The 26,449-nt window shown below is 40.6% G+C and overlaps 2 protein-coding genes across 4 annotated transcripts; one reads left to right on the top strand and one right to left on the bottom strand.

Annotated features, from left to right (window-relative positions):
- The first annotated feature begins 431 nt into the window (after positions 1 to 431).
- cdadc1 (cytidine and dCMP deaminase domain containing 1) lies at positions 432 to 7,692 on the top strand. 2 transcript variants are annotated; one of them, XM_026158784.2, is made up of 12 exons: positions 432 to 898; positions 1,108 to 1,223; positions 1,670 to 1,770; positions 1,900 to 2,077; positions 2,781 to 3,078; positions 3,982 to 4,188; positions 4,283 to 4,383; positions 4,587 to 4,636; positions 5,248 to 5,417; positions 5,509 to 5,698; positions 6,017 to 6,065; positions 6,191 to 7,692. In XM_026158784.2, the coding sequence occupies exons 2-12, from the start codon at positions 1,124 to 1,126 to the stop codon at positions 6,295 to 6,297; spliced, it is 1,551 nt and encodes a 516-aa protein (XP_026014569.2). In that variant the 5' UTR covers positions 432 to 898; positions 1,108 to 1,123; the 3' UTR covers positions 6,298 to 7,692. The 2 variants fall into 2 exon arrangements, with proteins under 2 accessions (XP_026014569.2, XP_026014567.2); XM_026158782.2 differs by having other exon boundaries at positions 1,027 to 1,223.
- A 71-nt stretch (positions 7,693 to 7,763) lies between these two features.
- On the bottom strand, positions 7,764 to 26,440 carry cab39l (calcium binding protein 39-like). 2 transcript variants are annotated; one of them, XM_026158786.2, is made up of 10 exons: positions 25,608 to 26,440; positions 22,532 to 22,583; positions 15,683 to 15,814; positions 15,221 to 15,385; positions 14,716 to 14,834; positions 14,426 to 14,594; positions 13,867 to 13,926; positions 10,895 to 10,960; positions 10,621 to 10,764; positions 7,764 to 9,804 (listed from the first exon to the last, which is right to left on the bottom strand). In XM_026158786.2, exons 3-10 carry the CDS (start codon positions 15,782 to 15,784, stop codon positions 9,625 to 9,627), a joined length of 1,005 nt encoding a protein of 334 aa, XP_026014571.1. In that variant the 5' UTR covers positions 15,785 to 15,814; positions 22,532 to 22,583; positions 25,608 to 26,440; the 3' UTR covers positions 7,764 to 9,624. The 2 variants fall into 2 exon arrangements, with proteins under 2 accessions (XP_026014571.1, XP_026014570.1); XM_026158785.2 differs by lacking the exon at positions 22,532 to 22,583.
- Between the last annotated feature and the right edge of the window lie 9 nt (positions 26,441 to 26,449).

The following is a 26,449-nucleotide window of genomic DNA, read 5'->3' as shown; positions in this document are numbered from 1 at the left end:
TTTTGTTCTTGTATATTTTTGTATTTTTTTTTTATTGTCTAGCTCTTTATTGGCTCTTTGATGCAAACAATTAATTGTTTGCATATGTTTTATGGCAAAATGATAACGTGAAAAATATACATGCAAATAGAATGATATAACATCTATAAATCAAAATTATAGATGGGAATGTGAGATTTTAAAAAGAATATATCACTTAAGGAAATTTTTTATAAAAAGTGGTACATTTTGGTGAAATTTTAGTAGATTTTTCATTAATAAAATGTATAAAAATGAAATGTATTTATCAATAAAATGACAAACAGTATCCCACATTCTTGATTTTTAGTTCAAAAACGCTTTGTAACAGTCACAATTGTGTGGTGTGTCTTTAAGACAACGTAAGGTAAGGGTTAGTGATGTCACAGGTATGCGCCACTGCTCTCTGTGGAGAATGAGAGCAACGTGCTTGCACGTGAGTGTATGGGCTCGGAAAAGTGTATGGGCTTAACTGCTTATGTTTAGCAGTTGAAATGATTAGTACTTTGTTGCGTGCTGACAGCCAACCAATTGGCCCCGCCCATGTGACAGCGTCAGAAAATATTTCCGGAAGAAATCCGGAACTGTTAAGATACCGTCCACTAGCGAAGTCACAGAAGAACGGCTCCTTCCCCTTTAAATAAGAGGGAGGCAGTTTCTGCTTGCGGTAGAAAGACATGAAGTTACGTTCGTCCAAGTATTTATCGGCTGTACAGTGTTTTATTAAGAATCATTGTACCGTAATACGCGAGTTAGTGCTAGTAATGTTAGCACTGTAACACTGTAACTTAAAAAGTCACCGGTTGCTGAGAGTTACCGTTACTCATCGGATTTCAACGTGACTTTAACTAGTCGTTATAAAAAAAAAATATTCTGAAGTGTAAGTTCATATTTGTACGTGAATTTCTTTATTGGTGCAACTTTATTTACCAAATCGGTGTCTTTTTATGCTTTTATTTTGAAAGCGTCGGTTGAAAATAGTATTCATGTGACTATCCAACTTAACAGTAAAAAGGATACCAAAAGAAAGCTTCATCCGGCTCTTCTCTTGCTGAACGTCGGGTCGACGTATTATATCGTTTTCTGTAGCTGACAGATTGATTGAATGGAAGAAAGCCAAATATGGAACCGAGCCGATCCGGGCCGGTCCACACCGTGTCGAGAAACAAGAGACAGCAGCACCCAGACTGACAGCAAAATACAAGGTGAGCCAACTGGAGGAAGAGTTCTTCCAGTAGTTTAGCTTCATATTTTTCCCTTCTGTCATGCCACAAAACCGCAGCTTCATGAGATACAGTTTACCAGAGAGGCACTTTAAATGGCCACGGCTGACAGCCTTTATTTACACATTACACAATGCTGCATATATTTATCTTAGACTTGGCCGATCATCTTATCCTATTAACATTATATGGCAAAATCCCCATCCTCAGATCAATACACATAGGTCTTCACCTGCGTGTATCTGAAATAAATGTTATATTTTTCTAAGTCTCAGTCAACAGGCCAAGTTAGCTTCGGTGGGGCCTTTAAACCATGCAAACATTAGTAATCTTCATGGTATATATTCTCATCCAAGCATGTGTTACTGCAGCTTTTCAGGAAAGCATTGTGCACAAGATGGCTTAATTCAGCTTTGTCTCTGCTTCAGGTCATGGCCCCAGGTTGTCAAAGGTAAACCTCTTCACCTTGCTGAGTTTATGGATGGAGTTATTCCCTCAGGAGCAAACAGAGGAGGATGGTGGTAATCAGGTTAGTTTGAATATAAAAAACACAGTGATGTATGCAATCTAGGGAAAAAATCATCAAGTTCTGTGGAGCGATTCATCTTTACTAGCACTTGTGTGTAAAATTAATAACTGTAGCTGTACTGTGCTTCAGCTCCATGGGATGGGTCTGGTGGTGGTGCGGGAAAGCAAAGTGGTGGGACTTCATTGTTCAGGAGCTGAGCTCCACGCTGGACAGGCAGCCATCATCCAACATGGTGCTCGCCTGGCTGACTGTCAACTGTACTTCTCGAGGAGACCCTGCGCTACTTGCCTGAAGATGATCATTAACGGTGAGTGGAGAAGGAGGCATGATGCAGGAATGAGTAGACGGCATTAAGGGAGCCTAAAAACAACACGCAGCGTGAATGTGTTTCTGTGTCACACTCTCAAATAACGAGATGTTCTTGATCAGGCAGAACTACATATCTTGGACCAATGGCCTGCTTTATAAACATAGTTATGACACAAATTCATCAAAAATGCAATGTGACATGTACGCCCCACTGATTATGACTGATTGTGATTGCATGAACCAAAGTACCTGCCCTTCTGTTGTCTCACCCTTACACATTCCAGCCTCTGTGTGTTTTGGAGTCCACCACATTGCTGTCACTTTGAGGCACCACCCTAACTGTAGTCAGAATAACTGCAGCCTTTCTGGTACTGCACCTCCTTTCATTTACTTTCATTTACTTTGAAGTGGACCTGTTTTATAAGACTTGGCGAGCAGCCTCTTTATGATCAGATTGGAGGAATGACACATTGAGAAGTGAACACACTTAGAAACTCAGGACAGACTTTGACACCATAATGATATATTTATTTACTGTGAGCGTATGACTGAATATGTCCCACAGGTGTTGCCGTACTGTTGTAAACTGCATTATCGGCATTAAACTACATCAGCAGTTTGCTGAACTTTGGAGCTCTGTTCTCTCATTCCCGGGCAAAGTTAACTAAGATGGATAAATGCTGTTTGCTCTCCTCCTCCAGCTGGAGTCAATCAGATCTCTTTCTGGCCCGGGGACCCTGAGATCAGCATTCTGAAGTCCACCTCTATGAACAATCCCAGCTACTGCGGTCCAGCTCACTTCATCTCAGAGGAAGCTTTACTAGACGCTGTAGCAGTAGAGAAGCTCAAGTCCAACAGCCGTCCTCACATCTGCATGCTGCTGCAGCCGCTGGCACCCGGCCTAGCACAGTTTGTCACCGAGACGTCCAGAAATTGTGACTTCACAGAGAGGATCACTGATGACGACCCAAAGCAGAACACAGAGGAGCTTTTCAACAGGTACCTTACTATACTTACTGTATCTGCTTCTGCACAGCAGCACTTTTGAGCTATGTGCTGAATTCTCTTTCTAATAAGTTATACTCAGTTGCCTGGTATATTTTAGAGGGAAACCCAAGGAGGTTCTCGACACGCACCAAAAAAACCCCAAACAAACTGAACCTGAAGCAGAAATCTCAGCTGATGAGAACACCAGATGGTTAACTCAAGAAAACGGAGGGGAAAAAAAGTCCAGTTTTCATAAATCAGTGTCAAACAATATAAAATAAATGTGCACATCATTATTTATATTACAGTGTAGTGTGCTAAAGTGCATCAAAACAAATGAAGTCAAAATAATTGTTTGCTTTGTAACTGTAGTGACTGCAGAATTAACTTAAATATGAGAATGACGTGGCAGAGAGAAACCTGAAATCTGTATCTGATTCATGAGAGCAGAGTAAATGTATAGAACCAAATTATTTCAGCTGTGTGGTTATGAACAGTCGTAGGACGGTTATTGCTTTCCTAACACTTAAATTCCTGACGTAGGTTTGGTCAGAATTAAAGTGTGGGGTTTGGCAGGTAGATATTAAGAATAAACTCGCTTGATGTTATTATGTATAAAACCGCCCACTATATATTTTTATTTTTTACTTAATATTTAAAGGTGCTGGAACTCCGTTGCATCCTAGTTTAACCTCTGGTCAGACTTCAGCCATCAAAGGGCAAGAAAACCTGTAGATGAGGCACAAAGCAAAGATTATTCTGCAGAAATAATTAGAGAACGTCTTTCATCTTTAAGTTAACCAGAATGAGAAGGAGAAATATTTATTGAGTGAATCAAACTCAAGTCGCGAAACTGCTGGATGACCACAGCTGGATTTTCAGCCCGTTTATAAGAAATATTCTGTGTCGTTCCAGAGAACGAATGAGATGCCTGAAGGATTTCTCCAGACAGTTCCTGGTTCGTAAGTCCCAGCTGCATCAGGAGATTTTGAAGCACATGGGCCTGGAGAATTTTTGCATGGAGCCTTACTTCTCCAGCCTGAGAAACAACATGAGGGAGCTTGTGGAAGTTTTAGCTGCAGTGGCTGCCGGGGTGCCACAGCAACACTACGGCTTCTACAGGTTAGAAACTCTCAAATTTATCTGTTTGTCAGCACAGACATCGCCACGCGCTTGTACTTGACGCTCATTTGATCGTGTCCCTTCTGTGAACCAGGGAAGAGTCGTCAGTGCCACTGCCCCCTTGTCATGAAGATGTGCCCCAAGAAGTGGCTCGTCACTGCATGATCCAGGCCAGGCTACTGGCCTACAGGACAGGTGTGTTTGGTTATTCATAACACACACTACATTCTTCTACATTCTATTGCATATTGCCTGACAAGCATCATAACAACTGCTGTTTGGCTGCAGGACTTTTTCCTGAGTGATGTCGTAAAGGTTATGATCATTTCTAACAATGACCCTGTCAATAGTTTGCTATTTGTTTCCAGCTTCTTATACATGCATAACTGTCATTTCAGAGGATCCTAAAGTGGGTGTGGGCACTGTGATCTGGGCCAAAGGACAGTCGGTGAGCTCAACTATTCTCCTTTTGATTTGATTTAACTCGTTAATTCATCACAAGAGTAGACTGTTGGCAATTCTGTGTGCCAGTTCGGGTAGGATTTGACACCAGATTACAAGGTGACAAACTGACAAAACCTAATAACATCAGGCTCGTACAGAAGGAGTTTTTTTTTCTTTTTTTTTGTCTGCACAAAATTGGATTATATAAATCCATTTATGGATGATTGTATTAATGCATTGAGGTTTTCAGTGTGGGTGGATGCAGTTGTGACAAATGTCATGATGATGAGCCCAAAATGTTCAAATAAATCCTAACGCGTTCCTCAGTAGCGGCTGCTCTCTCTGGACAGTTTGAGATGGTGAGTGTTTTTTGACAAAGAGAGAGAGAGCTCAGTGTGGAAGAGGTCAGGAGACGGGTACAACAGTGAGTGTCCACACTCATCTGTAAAACACAGTCGAGGCCGTGTTGTGATTTGGGGCTGCTTTTCAGCCCGTGGTATAATGCAGATGGAATTAAGAACATTTTATTTCATCATTTAAAGCAGAGCTACCGATAGATTTAACACCCACACTGATGTTGTTAATGTAGTATTTTGATCTGTCCCCTCATCTCAGGCTGGCTGTAACGGAACAGGGTGTCTCTACCTGGTGGGCTGTGGGTACAACGCTTACCCCGCAGGTTCGCAGTACGCCGAGTACCCTCAGATGGACGCCAAACAGGAGGATCGCCAGAGACGTAAATACAGATACATTATCCACGCAGAGCAGAACGCCCTCACCTTCAGGTCAGAACTTGTCAGAAATGGCGGGAGGGGAAACATGGATGCAGAAAATCAGTGTTCATCATCGCTTGATAGGTGTTCCTCCTCCTTTCAGGACACGAGACATCAAACCGGATGAGCCAACCATGCTTTTTGTAACCAAGTGTCCATGTGATGAGTGTGTCCCTCTGATCAGAGGAGCCGGTATCACACACATATACACCTCTGACCAGGACCGGGACAAAGATAAGGGAGATATTTCCTACCTGCGATTTGGCACCCTAAAGAACATCAGCAAGTTCATAGTGAGTCCACAATGTTTTTCTTGTTTTGTTTTTGTTCCCTTTTATTTCATACTGTTTATGTTTGATGTTTGGAGTATATCAAACCTCCATCAATGTAGACATTTCTGCAGCTACAGTAAAGTCCAGGGTGCAGAAACGGGTCATTACTTCAGCAAACATAGCAAACGTAGACTCGGAAAATATGTTGAAAAGGGAGATGTATGTTAATTTATTCTGGTGCATAAGGGGATCTCTGATTCAGCAGCTTCTGGATGTCTTGCTTTTTGAAGATAAGGCTAACATGTCCTTAAAGAATCTGACATTTATCTGTCCTCACAGTGGCAAAGAAGCCCTTCAGTGTCCTCAGCGCCAGCTTTTCATCTTGCCAGTAAGTGGCACCCTATGCCTTTTTTTATTTTAACCATCTTCACAGATACATTACAGAAAGGAGTTATGAATCAGCCAATTTTCCTTTGCTGATTCGAGTTTTAACCACAGTGCCATTTATTGCAGACGGTTGTGTCGGAAAGCACAGCAGACAGACTGAGAGTGAGAGCCCCAGCAACAAGAAGCTGTGCACCAGCATGTCCTGCGAATCACCTGCTGTGAGCCGTCGATAAATCCACGTACCTAAAAAACACCCCCCACAGAGGCAGGTTTTAAACTTGCGTGCCACAGATTTGATCGTTCACAGCTGTAATAAATAGAGCTAAATGTTGTTTCCTTCATGAGCATCAAATCTGTGGCACATATGATTTTACACATGTGTATCTTTTCCAAGTCCGGTCATTACATGAGTGGAGAGTTGGAAACAAACTGAAATCAATGCAATGCAATGACCTCAAAGGGACACCACTAAAAGCAGATTAATAGATCCATCGAAGATTAAAAAAATAGGTACAGAAACTATGGACAATTTTTTTTTTTTTTTAAGCGTTTATAAGATACCACAAAGAAATAATTTATTTAAAATAGTTATTTAAACTGTGATATGCAGATCTGTTTGTTTTTGAAACAAATGGAGGGGGGAAAGCTAATTATAAAAATCTAAATAATGAAAAAGTGTGAGATTAACAACACATGCAGCTCCTGGTTGTCCAGGATTGTCCTCGCGGTACAGAACGGTTTGAAATAAATTACTGCTTTTATTTTGAAGGCAGCTGCTGTGAGAGTGTTTGAAAGATGTGTTTCACACTGTAAGGATGTTATTGTTTTTAAACGCAAGCCAAATGCACTGAAGTGAAGCGTGTTGAGGATATGGATAATGCTTGAATGAAAGTTTAAAAAGTGTTCCTGCAGAGCAGAGAGGACGGTCAAAGGTTTGGTTTTGGAGCGTGAAGGAATTTACTCGACTTTACCAACTTTAATTTTCTACATGAACACACTTGTTTGTATTCTTTTCTTCTTCTTTTTTTTTCGTTCAGGTATAGTAAACACAGGTTTAAGTGTTTTTGTAACTTGAGTCCGAATCACAGAAAAGGCAGTAACTGTGATTACTGCATAATCTGAAAAATACCTGGAAAATAACACACACTTTCTTAAACACACACACGCAAAGCATGCATTCTCATCTATTCTTTTTTTTTTGTTTTAATTTGTTGTGAATGTTGTACAACAGCATCAAAGTGGAGAAAAAAACAAGGTGGCTGCTTTTAGAGGACATCGTGAAGAATGGTTAAATCTGCTCATAGTTGTAAAACAACTGGTTCAAGTCTGATGTTAAGCTGGTTGGCTTACATTTGCATCTCGTGTGATATTGCAATATACCATCACAACCTATGGCATGTGAACATAGCTGGTATTGGTTTTTGTCATCCCAAAAAAACAAACTGTTTTCCTTTTTCTTTAAGGAAAAAAAAAAAGCAAAACAGCTTTTAACGTGTTTACTTCTTCGTTTAAGGAAAGTCTGGGCTCTAAATTTGGAGACTTATCATGACTCCATTTCACTTTGTTTTTAAAATTTCTGTGAATGCTTGTCAGATATCTACTGGGAAATAAAATCACATTGTTCTCAAGTTTAGTCTCTGCATTTTTTTTTTTCCAAGTTCATAGTTGATTTAAAGTTACAGAAAGAAATCGAAGCTGCTTTAAACTAAAAGTGGATTTTTATTCATTTATTTGATTTCACAGTTATGTTTCACCGCTGAATCCTGCCGTTGGTCGGCTTTGGCCTCGTTCTGTTTGCCGGCGAGTTTACTATGGCAATGGCAAGTGATGAGCAAAAAAAAAAAAAAAGTTTAAAAGGTGTCAAACGGCAAAAGGAACTCTGATATAGTGAGTTAAGAGGTTCACTGCTTAATCACAACAAATATGTTCTATCAGAGCATATTTTCATCAACATAATAATTAAGCTCACCCTAAAAAGATACTGCAAATACAGGAAAGAAAACGAGTACAGAGAAAGGAAAACACACCAAAACAAACAAAAAAAAGGCACCTCTGAATCTTCTCGTCCTCTGATAACAACGTCAGATCCAAACCAGAGTCAAACATCCGTTACAGTACAGACAGAAAAGGGAGTGAAACCAAAAAAACAGCTATCTTTACAGCTCTACAGCATCCACACAGCAAAGTGCCTCCTCCTCCTCATGTTCTCCCTCACAATGGCACTCAAACCAGAAACTGTACATGAGAAATGACACTATATATTAAAAAAACAACATCAAGCAGTGTGAAAACAGCGATCAGCTTCAAACAAATTGAATCACCATTATTATTATTTAAAATCATACAAAGTGCTATTAGCCACCAGCAAAGAGAACCAGTGATCAAAATTGTCATTTTCTTTTTTCTTGTTTTTAAGATTTTTGTTTTTAGTCAACAGTGACTGAAATCAGTTTGTTTTCGAGACCTGCGAGTAATTTAGAACAGCACGGATGGGCTCGGCCTTTAGACCGGCAACGAGACTTGTTCCATGTTGGTGTGACACACTGAAGCGACGTTGGCCTTTTGGACTGTATGCAATCCAATCCCCTCAGCTTTAAAGTGAAGAAACAATCAGTGACTTTTAGCTCGCACAAATGAAAATCTGATCAGGGCCATAATAGATGTAAACATAGGGGAGAAAAATAAAGATCATAGAAATTTAGAATCCACTAATCTCAAATGTGACCTAATATGACACATTTTTCCTCGTAAATTCACGTCTCAATAAAATCACGTTTAATGTTCTTAATTATATCAGATTACTTTAGTTTTTCCCCTTAAATTTCAGAATTACTTGTAAATTAGTAACTTCATGAGTTTTTCCTACCCAGTCTGCTACTATAATTTTTGAAATACAAAGTTGTTGTTTTTTTTCGCTCTTACCGCCTCCTCCCTTAACTATTATCTATAATTTTTTAAGCTAGAATACCCCAATACACTGTTGTGGCCTACTGAGCTTTACCATTGTCATTTGGCTAAAAAAAATTGCTTTTACCGATGACCAAGAATGCATTGATTAAGATATTCACGCTGTAAATATACTTCACCTGGTCCTAACCAGACACACCAACATCCTCACCACACATCAACCAAGAAAACAAAAAGTTGTTCATTTTTCTGGTTTGCAGCCACTGCTTTTAAAAATTTACAAAATTCATTTGCAAGCAGAGACTAATAAGATTAAAGAAAATGCTCATCCACCCGGAGGATTTTGGCTGAAGCTTTTTTTTAAACCCCTGGTTCTCCCCCAACAAGGCAAATCAGCTGCCTCCAACACCATGAGTTGTGGCACTACATGCTACAGATGAGATAAAAAAAAAAATACAAAAAAAGATCAGTGATTAAGAACTACTCTTGCACAAGTTTTTAATGAACTGACAAAGAGGGAAAAAACAAAAACAAATGACGTCTCAAAGATTTTTTTTTTCTTCAAATAGAGTAACCATTATTGTTAATGTGTTTTTTTTCTATGTCTTCCTATTAATAAAAAGTTGAAGTAGAGGGCAGGCAGCAATGCTTCTCTAGGAAGCCGGTTTCTTCAGATCCCTGATCTGTTTGATTAGGTAGGTCTTCTCGTCGTTGAACTGCTCGTCGTCCGTGCGGTCCTTCTGGAAGTTGCTCAAGAAGTCGATGAGTTTGGTCTGGTTCTTGAGCAGGATGTCGATGATGGGCTGAGTCTTGTTGGGGTTTGCTACAAACACCTTGGGGAAACAAAAAAAGGACAAAACGGGAGGAAAATTCAATTCAGTTTTGTTTTATTTATACAGCGCAGATTGACAACACCAGTCACCTCAATGTGCTTTTTATTGTAAGGTAAATACCCTACAATATTAGAAAGAAACTCCAACAATCCGACGACCCCCTATGAGCAAGCACTTGGCGACAGTGGGAAGGAAGAACTCCTTTCTAAAAGGAAGAAACCTTCAGCAGAACCAGGCTCAGGGAGGCGTGGTCATCTGCCATGTCCGGTGAGAACAGAGAGTTTAATTACTAAAGACTAAATATATTAGTGGTGTATAAAGAAAGTAAAACAAGGTGAGTGAATAAGAAATGCTCAGTGGATCATGGGAAGCTCCCAGCAGTCTAGGCCTATTGTAGCATAGCAAAGGGAGGATTCAGGGTCAACTGATCCAGCTCTAACAAGATTTGTCAAAAAAGAAAGTTTTAAGCCTAATCTAAAAAGTAGAGGGAGGTCTCCCGAAAACAAACTGGGAGCTAGCTCTACAGAAAAGGACCCTAAAAGCTGAAGGCTCTGCTTTTAAACATCGTAGCAATCACAAGTAAAACATCGACATGAAAGCAAAGTTTTCCATTAGGCTAATATGGTACTATGAGGTCTTTAAGATAATATGAGCCCTATTATTCAAGATTTTATGTGAGAAAGATTTTAAATCCAATTCTGAATTTAACAGGAAGCCAGCGAAGAGGAGCCAATATGGGAGAAATATCTTCTCTCTTTCCAAATTTCTCATTAAATGCATCTGCTGGTTTTTTTGTTTGTTTGTTTGTTTGTTTACCTTGAAGACGTGGAAGGCCTCAAACTGGATGTTGGCACTCTTGTCTCGGAGCAGATTCATCATCAGCTTCAGGTTCTCTGTCCTGCTGATGTACCGCGTCATGACCGTGAAGTTATGTCTGTCCAATAACAGCTCTCCCAGAAGCTGGAGGGGGGATCAAAGTGACAAATTATTATTAGAGAGGCCAGCTGTGCAGACCCCGCCCCCCAAAAAAACCCCAAAAATCCCATGAAGTCTAAGTAGGAATTTAAATCAATACAGGTCGGAGACAAACCTTTAGAGACTGTCGCTTGGTGACGTAGTTCTCAGAGTGCAGCAGCTTCTCATAGTCTGCAAACACCTACAGTGAAAAAACAAAACGCAGCAACAATCTGAGATCAAATTTTAAGCTTTTGGGAAATATCTATATGGACAATACTTTTTCCAAACAATATCTGATAAATGTTGTAAATAGAGGGCTTTTCCACCAAATGGAAATATGAACGCAAAGTTTATACAGCGCCAAATTACAACAGCAGTCGCCTCAAGGCACTTTATAATGTAAGGTAAAGACGCTACAATAATCGAGAGAGACTACACATGAGCAAGCACTTGGCAACAGTGGGAAGAAAAAAAAAATCATTTAAACAGGAAGAAACCTCCAACAGAACCAGGCTCGGGGAGGGGCGGCCATCTGCCATGACCGGCTGGGGATGATCACTGGTTTAACATGCCCACTCTCCTGTGTTTAGGACACCTTTCCATTTGCTTCCTAAGTTTAACCTGGCTCATTTCCTTTGAAAACATTAGTGCAGAGTGCTGGTTTAGCTAACTGGGTTTAGCAGGCAACCCATATGTCATAAGGCTAATGCAAAGACCTGGGTTCAAATCTGACCTTGTTTATAGTGGCTACTCTTCCAAAGGCCGTTCGTTGATCCCCAGCTCTTCCACTTCTAAGTTTCCTTTAGCGAGACACTGAACCCAAGTGAACCCTGATATCCATGTAGGATTGCCTGTGTGTGTGACCATTAATGAAAAAGTGTCTGTGGATGCAGCTTCTAGTTTTAAAAGTTGCAAAGTGCTTAGGCGATAAACTAGAGAGAGTGCTTACCAACCTGAAAAGCCACGCAGTGCAATTATTTTGTTGCAACAATTATTCAAAATTGCCAAAACAGTTTGGCAGCACAGTGAATCAAGAAGGTTGTAGGTCTGAACCTGTCCAAAGACACACTTGTTGGGTTAGCTGGAGATCCTAAAGGAGCTGCTGGTGTGATGGAAAATGGTTGTTGTGCTCTTTGTGGACTTAATAATAATAATAATAATAATAATATCAATAGATGTTGGATTTTTGATTTTTTACATTCTGCTACTTCTGTGTCAAGCTGACCTTACTAAATGAAAAGCTCCACATTCTCTTCCTATGCGTAATCTTTCCGATATACCACAAGTTGATGGACGAGTTATCTTTTGCACACAATGTTCCGAATGTATTCTGGGAGCATGGCACAACTAGTCTCAATAAATATTCTAGACTTACAATTGCTCTTTCCTTCCTGCTGTCTGTATGGTTGTTTGACCTCTAAAATTTAAAAAGAAACCTGGTTGTTTGCATAAATTAGCACCAGATGGCTGTTAAAACATCTGAACCTAGATGAAGACAGTGCTATCGCTTGGCTTTTGAATGTATGGCTGCATAGGGTCAAACACGTACTGTCCGGGTGATGTTTAAGTAATCAGCAATCAATATGATGAAGGTGCTTTTGAATCAAATATTAGATTATACAGGACTTTATCATTTATGGGGACATATCTGATATCGTGAGGTAGGAAAAAAGGAAATCTGAAATGTAACAATAGCGTCTGTATAAGTTACAGAATATTTAAGTAAGAGTTCCAACAGGAAAAGGACTTGTGTAGTTTAGATGAATATGTTTATGCACACTCTGTAGCTTGGGAAAACTTGGAGACAAGTATCAACGCTTATCTGAATGTAGTTATTTTAAAGACAGAAATATCTGCCTGTGTGTTTTAGGTTGAGACAAATGCATATATGATGGAGAAGTTGTTTAACTCTGTGTTTGCACATGGGTAATTTGGCTTGTTAGTATATTTTCTTTTAGCCCAGAAGGCATCTAATGAGATCGATTAAAGCAAATGAAAATACTGCACTGCATCCAAAAGGACAAGAACTGCCTGGACCTGCAAAAATGTAACATATGTAACTAAGAGGAAGTGGATGAATTAGAAGAAACCCCAAACCCTAGACACTTGACTTGAGTAGATCAACACATTGTTATTACAGTGTGTTATTTGTGCAGTCATAGGTTTACCACTAAAATAATAATAACAACAACAGATTGGATTTATATAGCGCTTTTCAAGGCACCCAAAGAACTTTACAATGCCACTATTCATTCACTCTCGCATTCATACACTGGTGGAGGCAAACTACAGTTGTAGCCACAGTTGCCCTGGGGCAGACTGACAGAAGCGAGGCTGCCATATCGCGCCATCGGCCCCTCTGGCCAAAACCAGTAGGCGGTGCCCAAGGACACAACGATCAGGACAGAGAGCCCGAGGATCGAACCGGCGACCTTCCGGTTACAGATGCGCTTACCAACCCCCTGAGCTATGGTCGCCCTAAAATCTAATGAGTATGACAAATTCTGGGTTTTTTGTGGCTTAGCCTGATCACTGACTCTACTGAGCCGGCAGTGACATCTCCTGACAGGCCGTCGGCACACATGCTGGGTGAAAAGGTGGTTTTGTGTGGGTTTCTACAGGCTGAGAGCCCTGGGGGGATCCTGCTCGTGAGAGGGGCTCCTCTGCCTAGAAATGTTGAGGACACAGAGCAGAGCTTTGTATCGAAAGACGTTATGACATTTAGAGAGGCTGTGCAGTTTTCCTATAAATTTACGTTTTTTGTTTTTTAATCTGCCTTCACTGCCAGCTCATTCAATACTCTATCACAAGGCTTCGTGAATGCCTGTGTGTGACTGGGCCAGTGAGCACTGCGGTGACTGATACCTGATCTCGCTGTGCATCCGTGCAAGGTTTCCTCATGCAGAGTCATTCAGAGCAGTGGACAGTGTTTGCAAACAGAGCTCAGTGACTGACCTCCGTGTGTGGTTTAGGTTAACGATTGCTAAAATTCAAAATAGCAAGGCTAATGTGCATTAATATGTGTGGTGGCTAACAACCATCCCAGACTAATCTCTTCTCGGGAGCTGCAGATGTGCAAATGTGTTTGTAAGTCGAAGCACTCACAGCTTCGTAGTTCTGCTCGAGGAATTCGGCCACAAGCACTTTGTGTCTCGTCAAGAGGTCCTGTGGACAAAGACAGAAAAATGCATCTTAGCTGACGGATTCAAATGTTACCGAACACTTTTTACATACACACATGTATGTATACACTGTACAATCGCACGCTGCCCAAAATTTGTCTCCCGTATTGGATCCAATACAACCATCAGTTGCTCGGAAAAAAAAAATGTATTCTCCAAATGTTGCCAGAGGTTCCTGGAGGTGTTTACTTTCCAGTTTTAATTACAATCATCACACTTCAAAATAGCTGACAAGTTAGCGTCACATGGTCAACGGTCACATGTCTGCAAAAATCAGCATAAGTTAAGACTTTTCCTCAACAAAACATGAAAACAAATTTGCCTTTTCTAGGCCTATGTGGGGAACAAAAATATCAAATTCAAATGACACTTGTGTGGGATGTTGGTTTACTAAATCCAAATCCAAACACTGTTGTCAAAGTCCAGTCTGGCTCTAGTCTAGCACCTGACCTGACAGCCAAAAGAAGAAGAAAGAGAGTTACCTTAAAGGTGGCGAATGCGTCAGAAGCAATGTCGAAGGTGGACATCTCCACGTAGTTGAAAAAATTGTGGAAATGCTCCGAATGGAGAACTATCTTGGCGAGCGGCTCGTGGCGGATGCACTCCCTCAGCATGATCCCACAATTTAGCGCCACCTGGGGCATCTCGTATCTTCAAACACAGCAAGAGAGAGAGAGTAACGCATCACCCCCTCCTCGTCATAGAAGCCATATTTATTGTGTTAAGACGCCATTAGGTTGAGGACAGCACGTGCACTGTGTGTTTATCTCACCCTTTCAGCAGTATGAAGAGGACCTCCTGGTGGGAGCAGAAATATTCAACAGTGGGGCTCCTCGTCCCAATCTGCCTCCTGAGGATGTTGTTGAAGATCTGACACACGTCCTTCTTCCCCTGGAAACACACGTAAAACTGAACTAACCACATAACAGCATCTGTAACATTTAGCATGTTAAAAATTAATTAATTGTGTACAGTAGGAAAAAAAGTTGTTTTAAAAGCAGTGCTACAACCTAAAGTAACTTAAATTTATGAGTTGGAGTCAGAGGAGGCCTGTAATGGTAAGAAAACTGTACAAGGTTTTTAAATACACCATCAAATTTCATTATTTTCACTACATCTTGCAAAACTACAGCAACAATATGCAGCATTTCTTAAAAAGTCTAGAAGAGCTGTTAAGTTTCCTCTGCTCATGGATGTTTATTTTCTATCACGTTTCTGTGTCAGCTTTATCACAAGTGTGCTTCTGCAGCACATCTGTGATACTTTCTTCTGCTTACCTCAAAGTCTATGACCTGCAGGTTTTCTACCAGCGCGATCAGCAGGCCGCTGTTGTACAGCTCCTGGGCCAACTGGGCCACAGTCTCGGTGTGGGGCTCCTTGTCATTGCTTCCATACAGGATCTCTTTCATGGACACCAAACACTTAGACACCTCCTCAGAGGCCTGTAGAACAGAAAACTACAGGTGAGGAAGGATGGAGGCAAAGAAGGCATCATTTAGAGGAATAACATGTAGAAACTATCATTAGTAAAAGAGAGCGTGAGCTTGAATTTGGCTTGTAACTCTGATTCTTTGATCCCCTGTGTGCATGTGTGAGAGAGTCTTGACAGTGAAGCGTCAGAAGATGACAGGCGCAGGCTGTTTCGCGCTCCCACCCTTGGGGCCTCTTGACACCCATTCACACACACACACACACACACACACAGACGCACACAGACACAATCAAATAGATTCCTCTACCTTGTCTGTCTTCTTGTCCTGTTTGACCAGGATGGCCAGGTTTTCCTTCAACGTCTTGACAATGTCGGCGGGACTCTTGTGTGATTTACCAAACAGCGGCATGATGGACACGTGTGCACACGCCTTTGGGACCTGTGAAACACAGCAATCAGTGTTAAATGTATTGTTTATTGACTGATGAATCAATTCAAGCTACAATAGAATAGCCTGTAATTATAAAAGCTACTATCTATTTTTACCAGACTTGTAAAACTGCCAACGTTTCAGTGCTTCCCACAAACGTCAGTTTACAGTGCTGCTTACTGACAAAAATGCCACTTTTAATGTAGTGCATTACAGAGATGACTATAAAGTTGTAAGTGCCCTCTTGTGGGCAAACAATATACTGTGCTCACTTTTATTAAATATTTCTATTTGATTAAATATGAATAAACCACTATTTTCAATCATTTTTCCAATATAAATATTCCAAGAAGCATTCAGAAGCTGCACCGATTGTGATTCCAGCTCCAAGTTGTGCATCCCAAACAAGCAAAAACATTTTTCAAGGCAGGTGCGTAGGAGAGGTACAACGCAAATAATTTGCCACATGAAGGGCACTGAAACGTCACGAATAAATGTATTCCTGCGAACTGCAGCCGTGTGTCTGTGGAAACCGTCATCACCCTGTACTGCACCTACAAGTCGCATACAGATCTTTAGATGGGCTGATGACACTGTGTTGACTCACGGTGTAACATTGTTCTTGCTCCATCTGTTTGATATGAAAAGATAACAAAAATGCTGCTGATAGGGAAGTAACAATCTGAGTAGTCTTCTTCTACCGTTGAAAAACATTCCAACACCATATACATGTCTAGAAGTCAGGTTGCTACACATCTGACAGCCTGTTAGAAATCATATTATGGCAAGAACCAATCAGCTGAATAAAGAGAAACAAGAGTCCATCAATACTTGATCAGTAAATCCGGAAAACTGCTAAAACTTTGAATGTGTCCCAAAGTGCAGTTGCAAAAACTATCGAGGTAGGTATATATAGTCAAGTCAGTAGTTTCTGTAATTTAATAACAGTTTAAATAATCTTAAGATTCAAAAGTAGGGGAGTCCAAACTGCACCGTAACATAACATCTCCGTCATATTATGACACAGCCAGTTCCTTTTTGACTGATCTTATAGTTGGAGCTGGACCACATGAACTCAACCCATTCCTTACTCGTGCTGCTGCAGTCGTTCCCCATTCAAAACTTTTCACTGCTGTTGCATTTACATGCTACTGTTGCACTGTTTTGTCCAATCAACTGACTGTGGCAGATACCAGCCCCTCCCTCAGCTTGCTTCTGCCAGAGGTCTCGTCCTCCCCACCATCACCTAGTGCTTCTCACTCAGATCTTCTGATTGTTGCGGTCCTCATTCTTATATTATAGTGTCTTTAGCTAAAAATACAACGTGCCTCGGATCAGCTATTTGTTGACATGAACTGCTATCCTGTCTTGAAAGAAAATAAATCAAATAAATACCTGAGCATTCAGGATTAAGCTTTAGAATCAAACCTTTTATGTTTTTTAACCACTAAAAACAGGGCAATGTGAGCAACCTGCTGTTCAAACATTCAGTCTATGAGGAAGAGGAAAAAGTTGATTCAAATGAAGGCGGAAGGGAGCTAAATCTGCTCCTTTTGGTCAGAGGATGAGCTATGATGCAGGACAAGGTGAATCATGCGAGGCTTCCCTAGTAAACACCAACAAAATACAGTATGGAGCTGGTATGGAGCATAGTAGTTCGTTCAAGTCCCTTGAGTTACATTAGTTACTCTCATCTTGACAGCTCAAGCCTGTATGAAACCAACAATTCTAGTTTATGTGCATCAAAGTAGCAAGCTGTGTTTTGCCCTATTACTGCCAGAATGTCAATCATGCTACCAACAATGCTACTAGCAATCTGTTGCAGCCACACTGCGCACTAAGCTGACATTGTACATAATGCCAAGCACCTTAAAAGGACTTTCAGCATTTGCTCCTTCAGTCACAGGTTTACAAATATAGCTGTCAACTGATGGTTTTTAAGCTAAAATACCAGGAAAACAACACATAAATATACTTGTTGCTGAGTATATCGGGTAAGTTAGAGAGGTTGTCCACAATGCTCTGTGAGCATATTAAGGGATCCAGGAGGCAGCAGTGGCCTTCAAAATCCAGGCCAGGTCAGGAACAGCCACAGAACTTGTGACTGCTAATCCTCATCTGGGAATGTAAAAGGGCATTAACCCTAACTCCCACCGTCATTCCTCCCTCCATCTGCTCCATCCTTCACTCATTTCATCCTCTCTTTCTTCTCCTCTTCACAAAACACTTCTGCTCCTCCCTTCCCCGTCTCCTCGGCCACTGGCTCACAAGACATTCATCTAGAACTGATGCTAGCAGCCAAATTGTCTGAATGTTAAAGCCTCCTTCTACACTATACATTGTAAAGCATTCACAGTGAACAGGTAAAGTGACCGTGTCCATGGAAGTCCTTGGAAAAACACCTGCAGTGTTTTCTGGAGGAGAATATTGCTTCAGCTGGACCTACTGAGCTTTTATTTTAATTTGTCCTTTTTTATCCTATCTTGTATCTCTACAGTTATAATGATGAATGTCTTTTTTAAACATGAACAAAGTTTAAAATAATGAGGTCAGTCTGTGCACAAGTAATCCCCCTGAGCCAAAAGCTCAGGTTTCAGACAGCTCTGAGCACTGCATTCAAGGCCGTTTTCATAAATCCATATGATGCTTCTGTGAGCACAGAAGCCACGCCTACCTATTCATCAAACCTCCTGTTTGATAGGGATAACCAATCAGAAGAAAGTTGTCTTAAAGGCAGACAACATCTTTTGGAATGAACTGAGAGGCTACATCAAGGCTTCGACAATGCAAAATAAAGCTTATTTAGAACTGAGTGTAAGTGAATATACTCCTTTATAATAAGTTGGAATAAAAGTATGAAGCTTGAGATGAGTATAAGTTCAAATGAGCCCGTCTAAAGCACATTAGAACAGTAACTCATCTCTGGAGACTGCCGAGTGTCACATACTGGAAGCTTAAAGGAGCCTAAAACTTTAAAGCATTGATGCCTGATATGAAAGAGCCTTATGTGAGACATACAGCTATGGATATTTATTTGACTTGTTGAGACTGTTTATTAAAAAAAGTTTCTGACTTAGGTCATCTGTTTTCTACCCTCCAAGGGAAAAAACAAACCTCTCCACAGAGCTACAAAAACCTCTTTGACTTGTTCATTATCAAATACAACAGGAAGTTCCCTTAACCAAGTTCACACACACACACACACACACACACACACACACACACACACACACACACACACACACACACACACACACACACACACACACACACACACACACACACACACACACACACACACACACACACACACACACACACACACACACACACACAGTATCAGTTTCTTCAAACGCCACTTAGCCTGGCAGATGTGTGGGCCACTTCAAATCACAAGACCAGGAGAATAAAGAGCTGTGACAGTAAAGGCTGATTTCCCCTGATGATCGTAAAACAAATCCGTGTAGGTGTGCTGACAGAGTTATTACTTCAATCCTTCCCCTATAAAAACACGTCTAATTACATGACAATGCATCCACCATGCTGGCCACTTACGGCCAACTTACATTTCACAGAGTTGTCATAAAAGGTGCCGACTGTTTACAGCTGCTGCAGATCCTGGTGCGTTGTCGCAATAAGAAAAGTAAGCTGATGCATTCCAGAGGTATTTGAGCAGAACAGTGAGTGCTTTCCTCAGACTGATAAAAGGTAGGAGTTGAAAGAAACATTGAAGGTAAAATGTCATCTTTCACATTATTCAGGAAAGGGGAAATTGCACGGGGGATTGGACGCCTGCAAAAACAAACAAACAAACAAACAAACAAAAAACAAAACAAGAAAACAGCCTGGATTGGAATCACAAGGTTTTCACCTTACAAAAGGAAATCTCAGCTGACACAGCCCCGCTCAGCTATGTTTGTGTTCTTCATAATCAGTTCTTCAAAATGTTCTGTGTGACTGATTTTGATTCTTTATTCGGAAGCAGTTGAATCACAGAGAGGGGACACCGCAGTGACATGGAAAATAATACCAACCCCTCCGTGAAAAATGTTCTTCTGCTAGCTTATGTCATTTGAATACCAAGGTGTGCAGTGGGTGAAAAGGGAGCTGTTTTAAAGTCCATCCAGGAACAGGTGACAAACATAACAAGGCTACTTGAGTTTCGCTTTATCTTTCGATGACATCATGACGGCAAAACTTTAGTCAGGTCAATATTTGTCGAAGGATAAACTGGCAATGAGGAATTGCTCATGAAAAGAGGGGAGCCATGCTTGCAAACAACGCCTTCCTGCTTTTCTAATCTAATCACACTGTAGGCGAGTGCGTCAGGTAATAACCAGTCGAGCAGTGCTCCCAGTCCGGCCTTGTTCCTGCAGCTCTAACTAAGTGTTTCTGATTATTAAAGAATACTTAAAGGGCCCCTTTTAATCATTTAATAACATGTCTTTTGAGTCCTGGAAAGCTTAAGCAGCTGATTACTCTGAAGTCTTCATTTTCACTTGCACCCTTCTTAAGACTGACTAAATGTTATGTAATGGAATTAATCTTGTGCCTGCTGGGCTCGAGCGCACACTGCGAGCTGCTCAGCTTAGGTATAAGCTTACCTGAGATGTTCCTTGTTGCCCCAAATATGAATTTTTCAACTAATCGCAAGCAATCTAAATGAGCTTTAATCCAAATACAGATGTACAGAATATAAGTAAAGGTTACCCAGAACAGGGAGTATAATTTCAAAAAGATTATGAGGCATTATTTCAACAGTCAGGTACAAACATGTGCAACAGGGTTAATAATGCTTGCATCTGTCGTTGCAGCACAGCAGTATGTCCCCTTAAAACAGTCTTAAGGAGTTAAGGAAACTGGACTTCTTTTTGATCTGATGGTAAATGAGCCATGCCTTGACTCACATCTTGTCTCATGTGACTCTTAATAACTTTACAGGATGGGTCAATGACTCTGAGGACCACCTCCCCAATGCCACTAGGTATTAAACATCTGGGACTCCCCATCGGTTTTAGAGCTGAAGAAGCTTCTTGGATGAGAGGTCAAACGTCTCCATAAACCAAAAAGACATTCAGCTGCCTTCATTAGTAGCGCTTAAGAGTGCCACGACCTGATTGGCTGAGAACCTACACAGACATGCTTGCATTCTTGTTCTAAAGGACTGGCACCCCCATTTAAACTTGCCTATGTAAGCAGTGTGGTTCAAACAGCGAGTGAATTCCTTTAAAAGTATTAGAGGTTTTATATAAATGTAAATAATTTGCACAGACTCCCACAATTCATCTCTCTTCATCGCATTAGGACACCAACGGAGGACCATAAATCCTGCATAAAACAGCATCAGAATCATCAATATTTTAGGAAGTAAATAAGGCGATATTTTAATGTTTCTACTGCTACTCCGTGAAAACAATGTATCCTTTAATTTCTCTTTAGCAATTCTTTTATATAGTCTTGTAACTGCAAGGATAAATCGCTTAACTAAACAGTTATTTTTTTATATTATATACATTTTATATTAAATCTATAATTTACTGGAAGGCTCTTATTTTAGTAAACCAATGAATGAAAAATACAAATCCAATTGGCTGTTCATTGTGTAGATTCTTTGGCTGAATAGTCAGTTCACTTTAAGAAAAACATAATCTTTAGAGTTCAGTCTGTAGTCTTTGATATATTTGCCTGTCCGTTTGCTACATGAAAACTATTTGTTCAGCTTCAGTCCAAACTTATATCACATGCTCTAAAACTTATCAGATCCCTGCGTTATGTTCCTAAGGTACAAACCAAATCAAATCGGTATAGTATGGTATAATACAATAAAGATTGTCATACTGATAATCTAATTATGTTAGGACCTGACAGAAACAGGCCGATTGCCTTCTCGTGCTGCCTCACTGACACGATATTCAGCCGAGTGTAGACACAGCACCGAGCGACGGCACATTCTCGCCATAAGCAGATTTGTCTTGGGTTATCTGAAAGGATGACCTCTGCTGCAGACATATGGGCCTTTACTGTCATCCTAACACCGCTGTGCTGAGGAGTCACTCAGTACATTTGATTCAACTCGCTTCTTAATGCACTACATGCATATCTGACTGATCAAAGATTTATTTGTTGTGTAGTTGCAGTTTTCCTGAACTATGCAATCCGTTTGTAGACCACTGAATGTTTGATCATTGAACTGCAGCTCTTATGAAAAATGTCTCTCCTCACTATCAAAGTATGGATTCCCTCAAGGTTCAATACTAGGGTGAACTGTATTTTCACTATAATGCTACCACTTACAAATTGTCTAACTGATATAAAAGTAGAGCCTGACTGATATTGGATCTTTAAGACCACTACAGATATCATTATTTGGTCATTTTGGCGTTTTAACCACATCCTTTAATTGTTAGACCTTTACCTTGAAATTTTAAACACTATGAGGCAACTGTTGTTGTGAATTGTTAATATCACTGATACACAAACTACCATTAACGCTGTTATTTCCTCTCGGTTAGAGTACTGCAAAGGTCCTTTAATAAGGTATATATCAGAAATAAATAATAAACTCTAGTTTACATAAAACAGCAAAAGACAGAAAAGCAAAAATATTGATCAGATTTTTAATGACTCTAGCTGATTTGTTTCAAATTAATTAGTAGAGTTACTCTTAATTGTCAAGCCTTTAATGGGCTAACCCCAGAAAATATATCAGAACTGCTGCCCACTTACGAATCAGTGCTTCAGGCAGATCCCCAGGCAGGAACTTGCTCTCTTTTAAACACTAAACAAGACCGAACAGAGAAACTATTAGTAATCACTTTTAAATAATTTGTGTCATATAGCAATACATAAAAAAAAAAGACTAACAGTCATATTAGTCATAACTCTCTTGGCACTGCCCTCATCAAACAGCTGCCTTTTGCAGCGCTGGATTATAGTAACATTCACTGTAACAAACTGCATGGCAGTGGGCGGCTCTGATGACTAATCGGTGACATTCCAGCGCAGCAAGATAGTGATCCACGACAGGAGCTGGAGAGACGGTGACGTAGCGATCTGTCACACCTACAGGCCACTCAGGCGGCAGAAGAGGGAATACAAGCTGGACATTTCGTGGCTTGTGGTAAGACCAGGGGGAAGCAGTGGGGCAGCTCGTCGCACACTTGATAATTTGTTCAAATAAATTAACTTTGTGCTCAGGAATTCTTGGCAAATTCATTTAATTAAGCCTAGAAGTTTTCTAACAATGCGAAGAATCTACCACAGCCTTTCAATGAAGGAGAAAGGTGACATCCTATTATTTTTGCCTGGAATGTGAGTCATTCATGGTGTACTACTAACACATGCAACAGGAATGCAAACGCTGAAGGAGGAGCAGCAAGGACAATAACCCGCTCGTTCAGCATGAATTATTGCTGCTGGCATTAGCTAAGTGATTAACATCAACTGCAATAAATCTGACAAAGCATTGACTGGAAGGTTCACGTCTGACGAAGCTGGAACACGTCTATCAGTCGTAAGATCAGAGTGAAGACACACAGGTTGTAGTTTATAGCAGCACAGTTTCAGGCCTTTTTAAGTTAATTTGACAAAGATGGTCAAATTTCTCAGTCAGCATCCTGACCGAGACTGTCCAAGCCAGGGCTCGAACCGGCAACCTTCCGGTTACAAGACGAACTGCCAACTGTTTGAGCCACGATCTAATCTATGCCCACCTCCGACTACAAAGAGTTGTTTGCTTCAATTATATTCACAAGGAAAGGCGACATGAAAGACCAGACATCATCAAGCAAAATCTCACTTACAAAGAGATTGTTAGGTAGGACCAACCTGATATTAGTTTAAACTCTGATCCCCAACTGCACTTGATGCACTTCAGTGAAGCATACAGGGCACATCTGTAATATTTAAGACTGACTTAGGTCTTTGTGCTCTCAGTGGTTAGCACTTTCTGCATGTCCAGCTGGAGGAAGCCGGCGTTATCAAGAATGGCTGTGAAAAGCTACTGCAATACTTAAAGTGGGGACTTTTTTGTCAGCAAGGCAAACTTTCCTTTTCAATCACATTTACTTCCTTACGGGTGGCAGACACTAACCTAAAAACAAGCCTGAGCATTTGATTGGTGGATCTACTGAGAAGCAAGACACAGAGGACATGACAGCCAGGCTAGATGGAGTCTTTATGACTCACATGGACTGCTGGTAGTCAAAGGTAACAGTCTGAGAAATCACAACTATAATGTGCAAGTTTTTTATTCAGGACAATATGAAGATTGCTGTACTTAAATGCAGAGTCATTACAGGTTAATACTGCAATCAAGTGTGAAATAGCTTATATGAGAAGCTTTTACCTTGAGATATCAAGGCCAGTGGATTTACTCATAATGTAAAGCATATATTGTAGTCCGCTTTCAAATTAAAAGCACAAGAGTGAGTCATGAAACGAGACTGTATGGAAGACAGACACCTTTGTGAAAGAATCTACGTCAAAAAGTGTTGTATAGCATCAAAGATAAATGTAGGGCTGGAACTAGCAATTAAGGATGAACCAAATTATTAGGAGAATGCAATATTTTAAAAATAATGTATAAATTTCGCTAATATTGTTTTGTTTCATTTTTTGTTGTTATTTATTCTTCATTCAGTGTCAGGAAAACAAAATAATCTCTGTTCCAGATTATCTTACTAGATTTAAAGTTTCTGAGCTCCTTATCACACCGTCTTTGAACATTTATCTGGCACAGACCTGATCTGATACAGCACATAAACATTGGCCAATGCCACTGGGGAACGTCATTTAATTGCTCGTAGGTTACTAATGTCCATGCGATAGTATCAGTGCAACTATTATTTCAGCAGACATTTAACTTGTCAATCATTTATTCACTTTGCAAAATAACTACCTTTTAAACATGAATAATTATGAAATTCAGGCTCTCTTTCCCTATAGTTAGCCTTTTGTCCTGCTCTCTTCTCTTTCCTATCACTCCCAGCTGATCACAGCCCCCTCCCTGACCCGGGTTCTGCCAAAGGTTTCGTCCTGTTAAACAGGAGTTTTTTCTTCCCACTGTCACCAAGTGTTTGTCCATCAAGGGGTTGTCTGATCTTTCCCATTTGTAGGATCTTTTCCCTAGAATATAAAGCACCTTATGGTTGTTGTTGTTGTTGTGAATTGGAACTATTGGCACTATTTAAGTGTCTTTGTTTAAAAGCCATATGATAAAATGAAAAAAATAAAATAAAATTTGCCAAAACTGTGATCTTGATAAGGTTTATAGCTGCATAAAGCAGTGACTCAATGGAGACTTTATGACTAGCATTTTACTTTGAAATCCAAACCCGGAAGTTGGATTGTGATCATTCGGGTTGACCTGGTCCTAGTCGTTTAAAGTAATAAAGGAGGGAGGGGGGGGGGGGGAATAAAAACAAAATACACACACTGTAAATGAACTCCCGAGGAATTAAAGACCTCGCTAATTACCCTCTTTAGAGGAATAAGAGCTTATAACGCTGACAGCAGTAAACAGCACATAAGGCCGCATTAACAGTCCCAGACAATGTGATTTAACAAGGCTACACCCCTCTCGCCTCCGGCCAAACTCCCCTCTTTTTTGTTTGACAGATTTCCAAAGCTACCCACAGTTGTCTGCATCATCTCATGAACAACTGCAGAAAAGGACGTTGGGGCTCTCTCATGCATCAACATAACCGACGTTTCAACACCGACTTAAGTTACAAAGGGCAGTCATATTAGGTTATCTGAAAGCTATTGCTCTTCGACAGTAGAGCCTAGAAATAATACTTACAGTGGGAAGATGTTTGGTGGGGGGATCTGTAAATGTCTTGACCGCTTCTGTCCCGGTTCACAGCGCAGCCGAAGCTCCCAGATAGACGCCTGTGCTCACGCCAGGGCTGTTTGTCGACACAAAAGTCGGCTAAAAATGTGTACGAAACAATTTAAAATGTGTGGAATCTGTTAAGAAGGCAGTGCTGAATTCCATCTGGTCGCGTTCCAGTGTGCTGCCAAGTTAGCAAGAACGGAGAGATTAAGGACTTCCCGATTGCGCTGTCATAGTAAAATAATCGGCGGCCCCTTGTTTCTTTGGAGGGTGGAGGAGAAGCACGATTGTGCTGTAAAGTAAAGTGGACGCCATCGATGGAGTAATTTAAATAAGGCTGTATTTATGAATTCAACCAAGAAGTCCTCTATTGCATCGGGGCTTCATAAAAACTTGTAATTTGTAGTGCAACTCGCGTCACTTCCTGTGTGCCTCACGCTTGCTAGCTTGACAAATCTGTATCTTTCCAGCCGCGGCTGATTCTCGTTCACATCCTCCGACTTCAAGCGCTACTTACGGCCTTGACTGAAGTATTACTGCATCGTGTATATTCACAAAAGCACATATTTAATACAGTTACCAGGAAATACATCTGAAAACTACTTTGGTGACGTAGGGTTTACGTGCAAGACGGAAATTAAGCGGAAAATAGACCTCAAGGTCGGCAGCAGTACTTATTGGAACGAACCCTAGACTGAATCATGATAGTCTAAACTGGAATAAAAGCCCATTGGAGGAAAGGAACCATGTGGTTGAAATTACACTTCCGGATCACAATTAATAATTAATTCCACTGTCAAATTCTCTCT

This window comes from Astatotilapia calliptera, chromosome 23, assembly GCF_964374335.1.
Source record: "Astatotilapia calliptera chromosome 23, fAstCal68.1, whole genome shotgun sequence".
Taxonomy (NCBI): Eukaryota; Metazoa; Chordata; class Actinopteri; order Cichliformes; family Cichlidae; genus Astatotilapia; species Astatotilapia calliptera.
The sequence above is the reverse complement of the archived record's forward strand: the minus strand, read 5'-3'. Positions and strand labels throughout refer to the sequence as shown.

Coding starts and splice junctions, on each gene's coding strand:
- cdadc1 (XM_026158784.2), top strand. CDS start 1,124: ATGGAAGAAAGCCAAATATGGAACCGAGCCGATCCGGGCCGGTCCACA. Junction 3,079..3,981: donor ACAGAGGAGCTTTTCAACAG/GTACCTTACTAT, acceptor GTGTCGTTCCAG/AGAACGAATGAGATGCCTGA. Junction 4,384..4,586: donor GCTACTGGCCTACAGGACAG/GTGTGTTTGGTT, acceptor CTGTCATTTCAG/AGGATCCTAAAGTGGGTGTG.
- cab39l (XM_026158786.2), bottom strand. CDS start 15,784: ATGCCGCTGTTTGGTAAATCACACAAGAGTCCCGCCGACATTGTCAAG. Junction 13,927..14,425: donor ACGCATTCGCCACCTTTAAG/GTAACTCTCTTT, acceptor CTTTGTCCACAG/GACCTCTTGACGAGACACAA. Junction 9,805..10,620: donor AGGCCTTCCACGTCTTCAAG/GTAAACAAACAA, acceptor TGTTTCCCCAAG/GTGTTTGTAGCAAACCCCAA.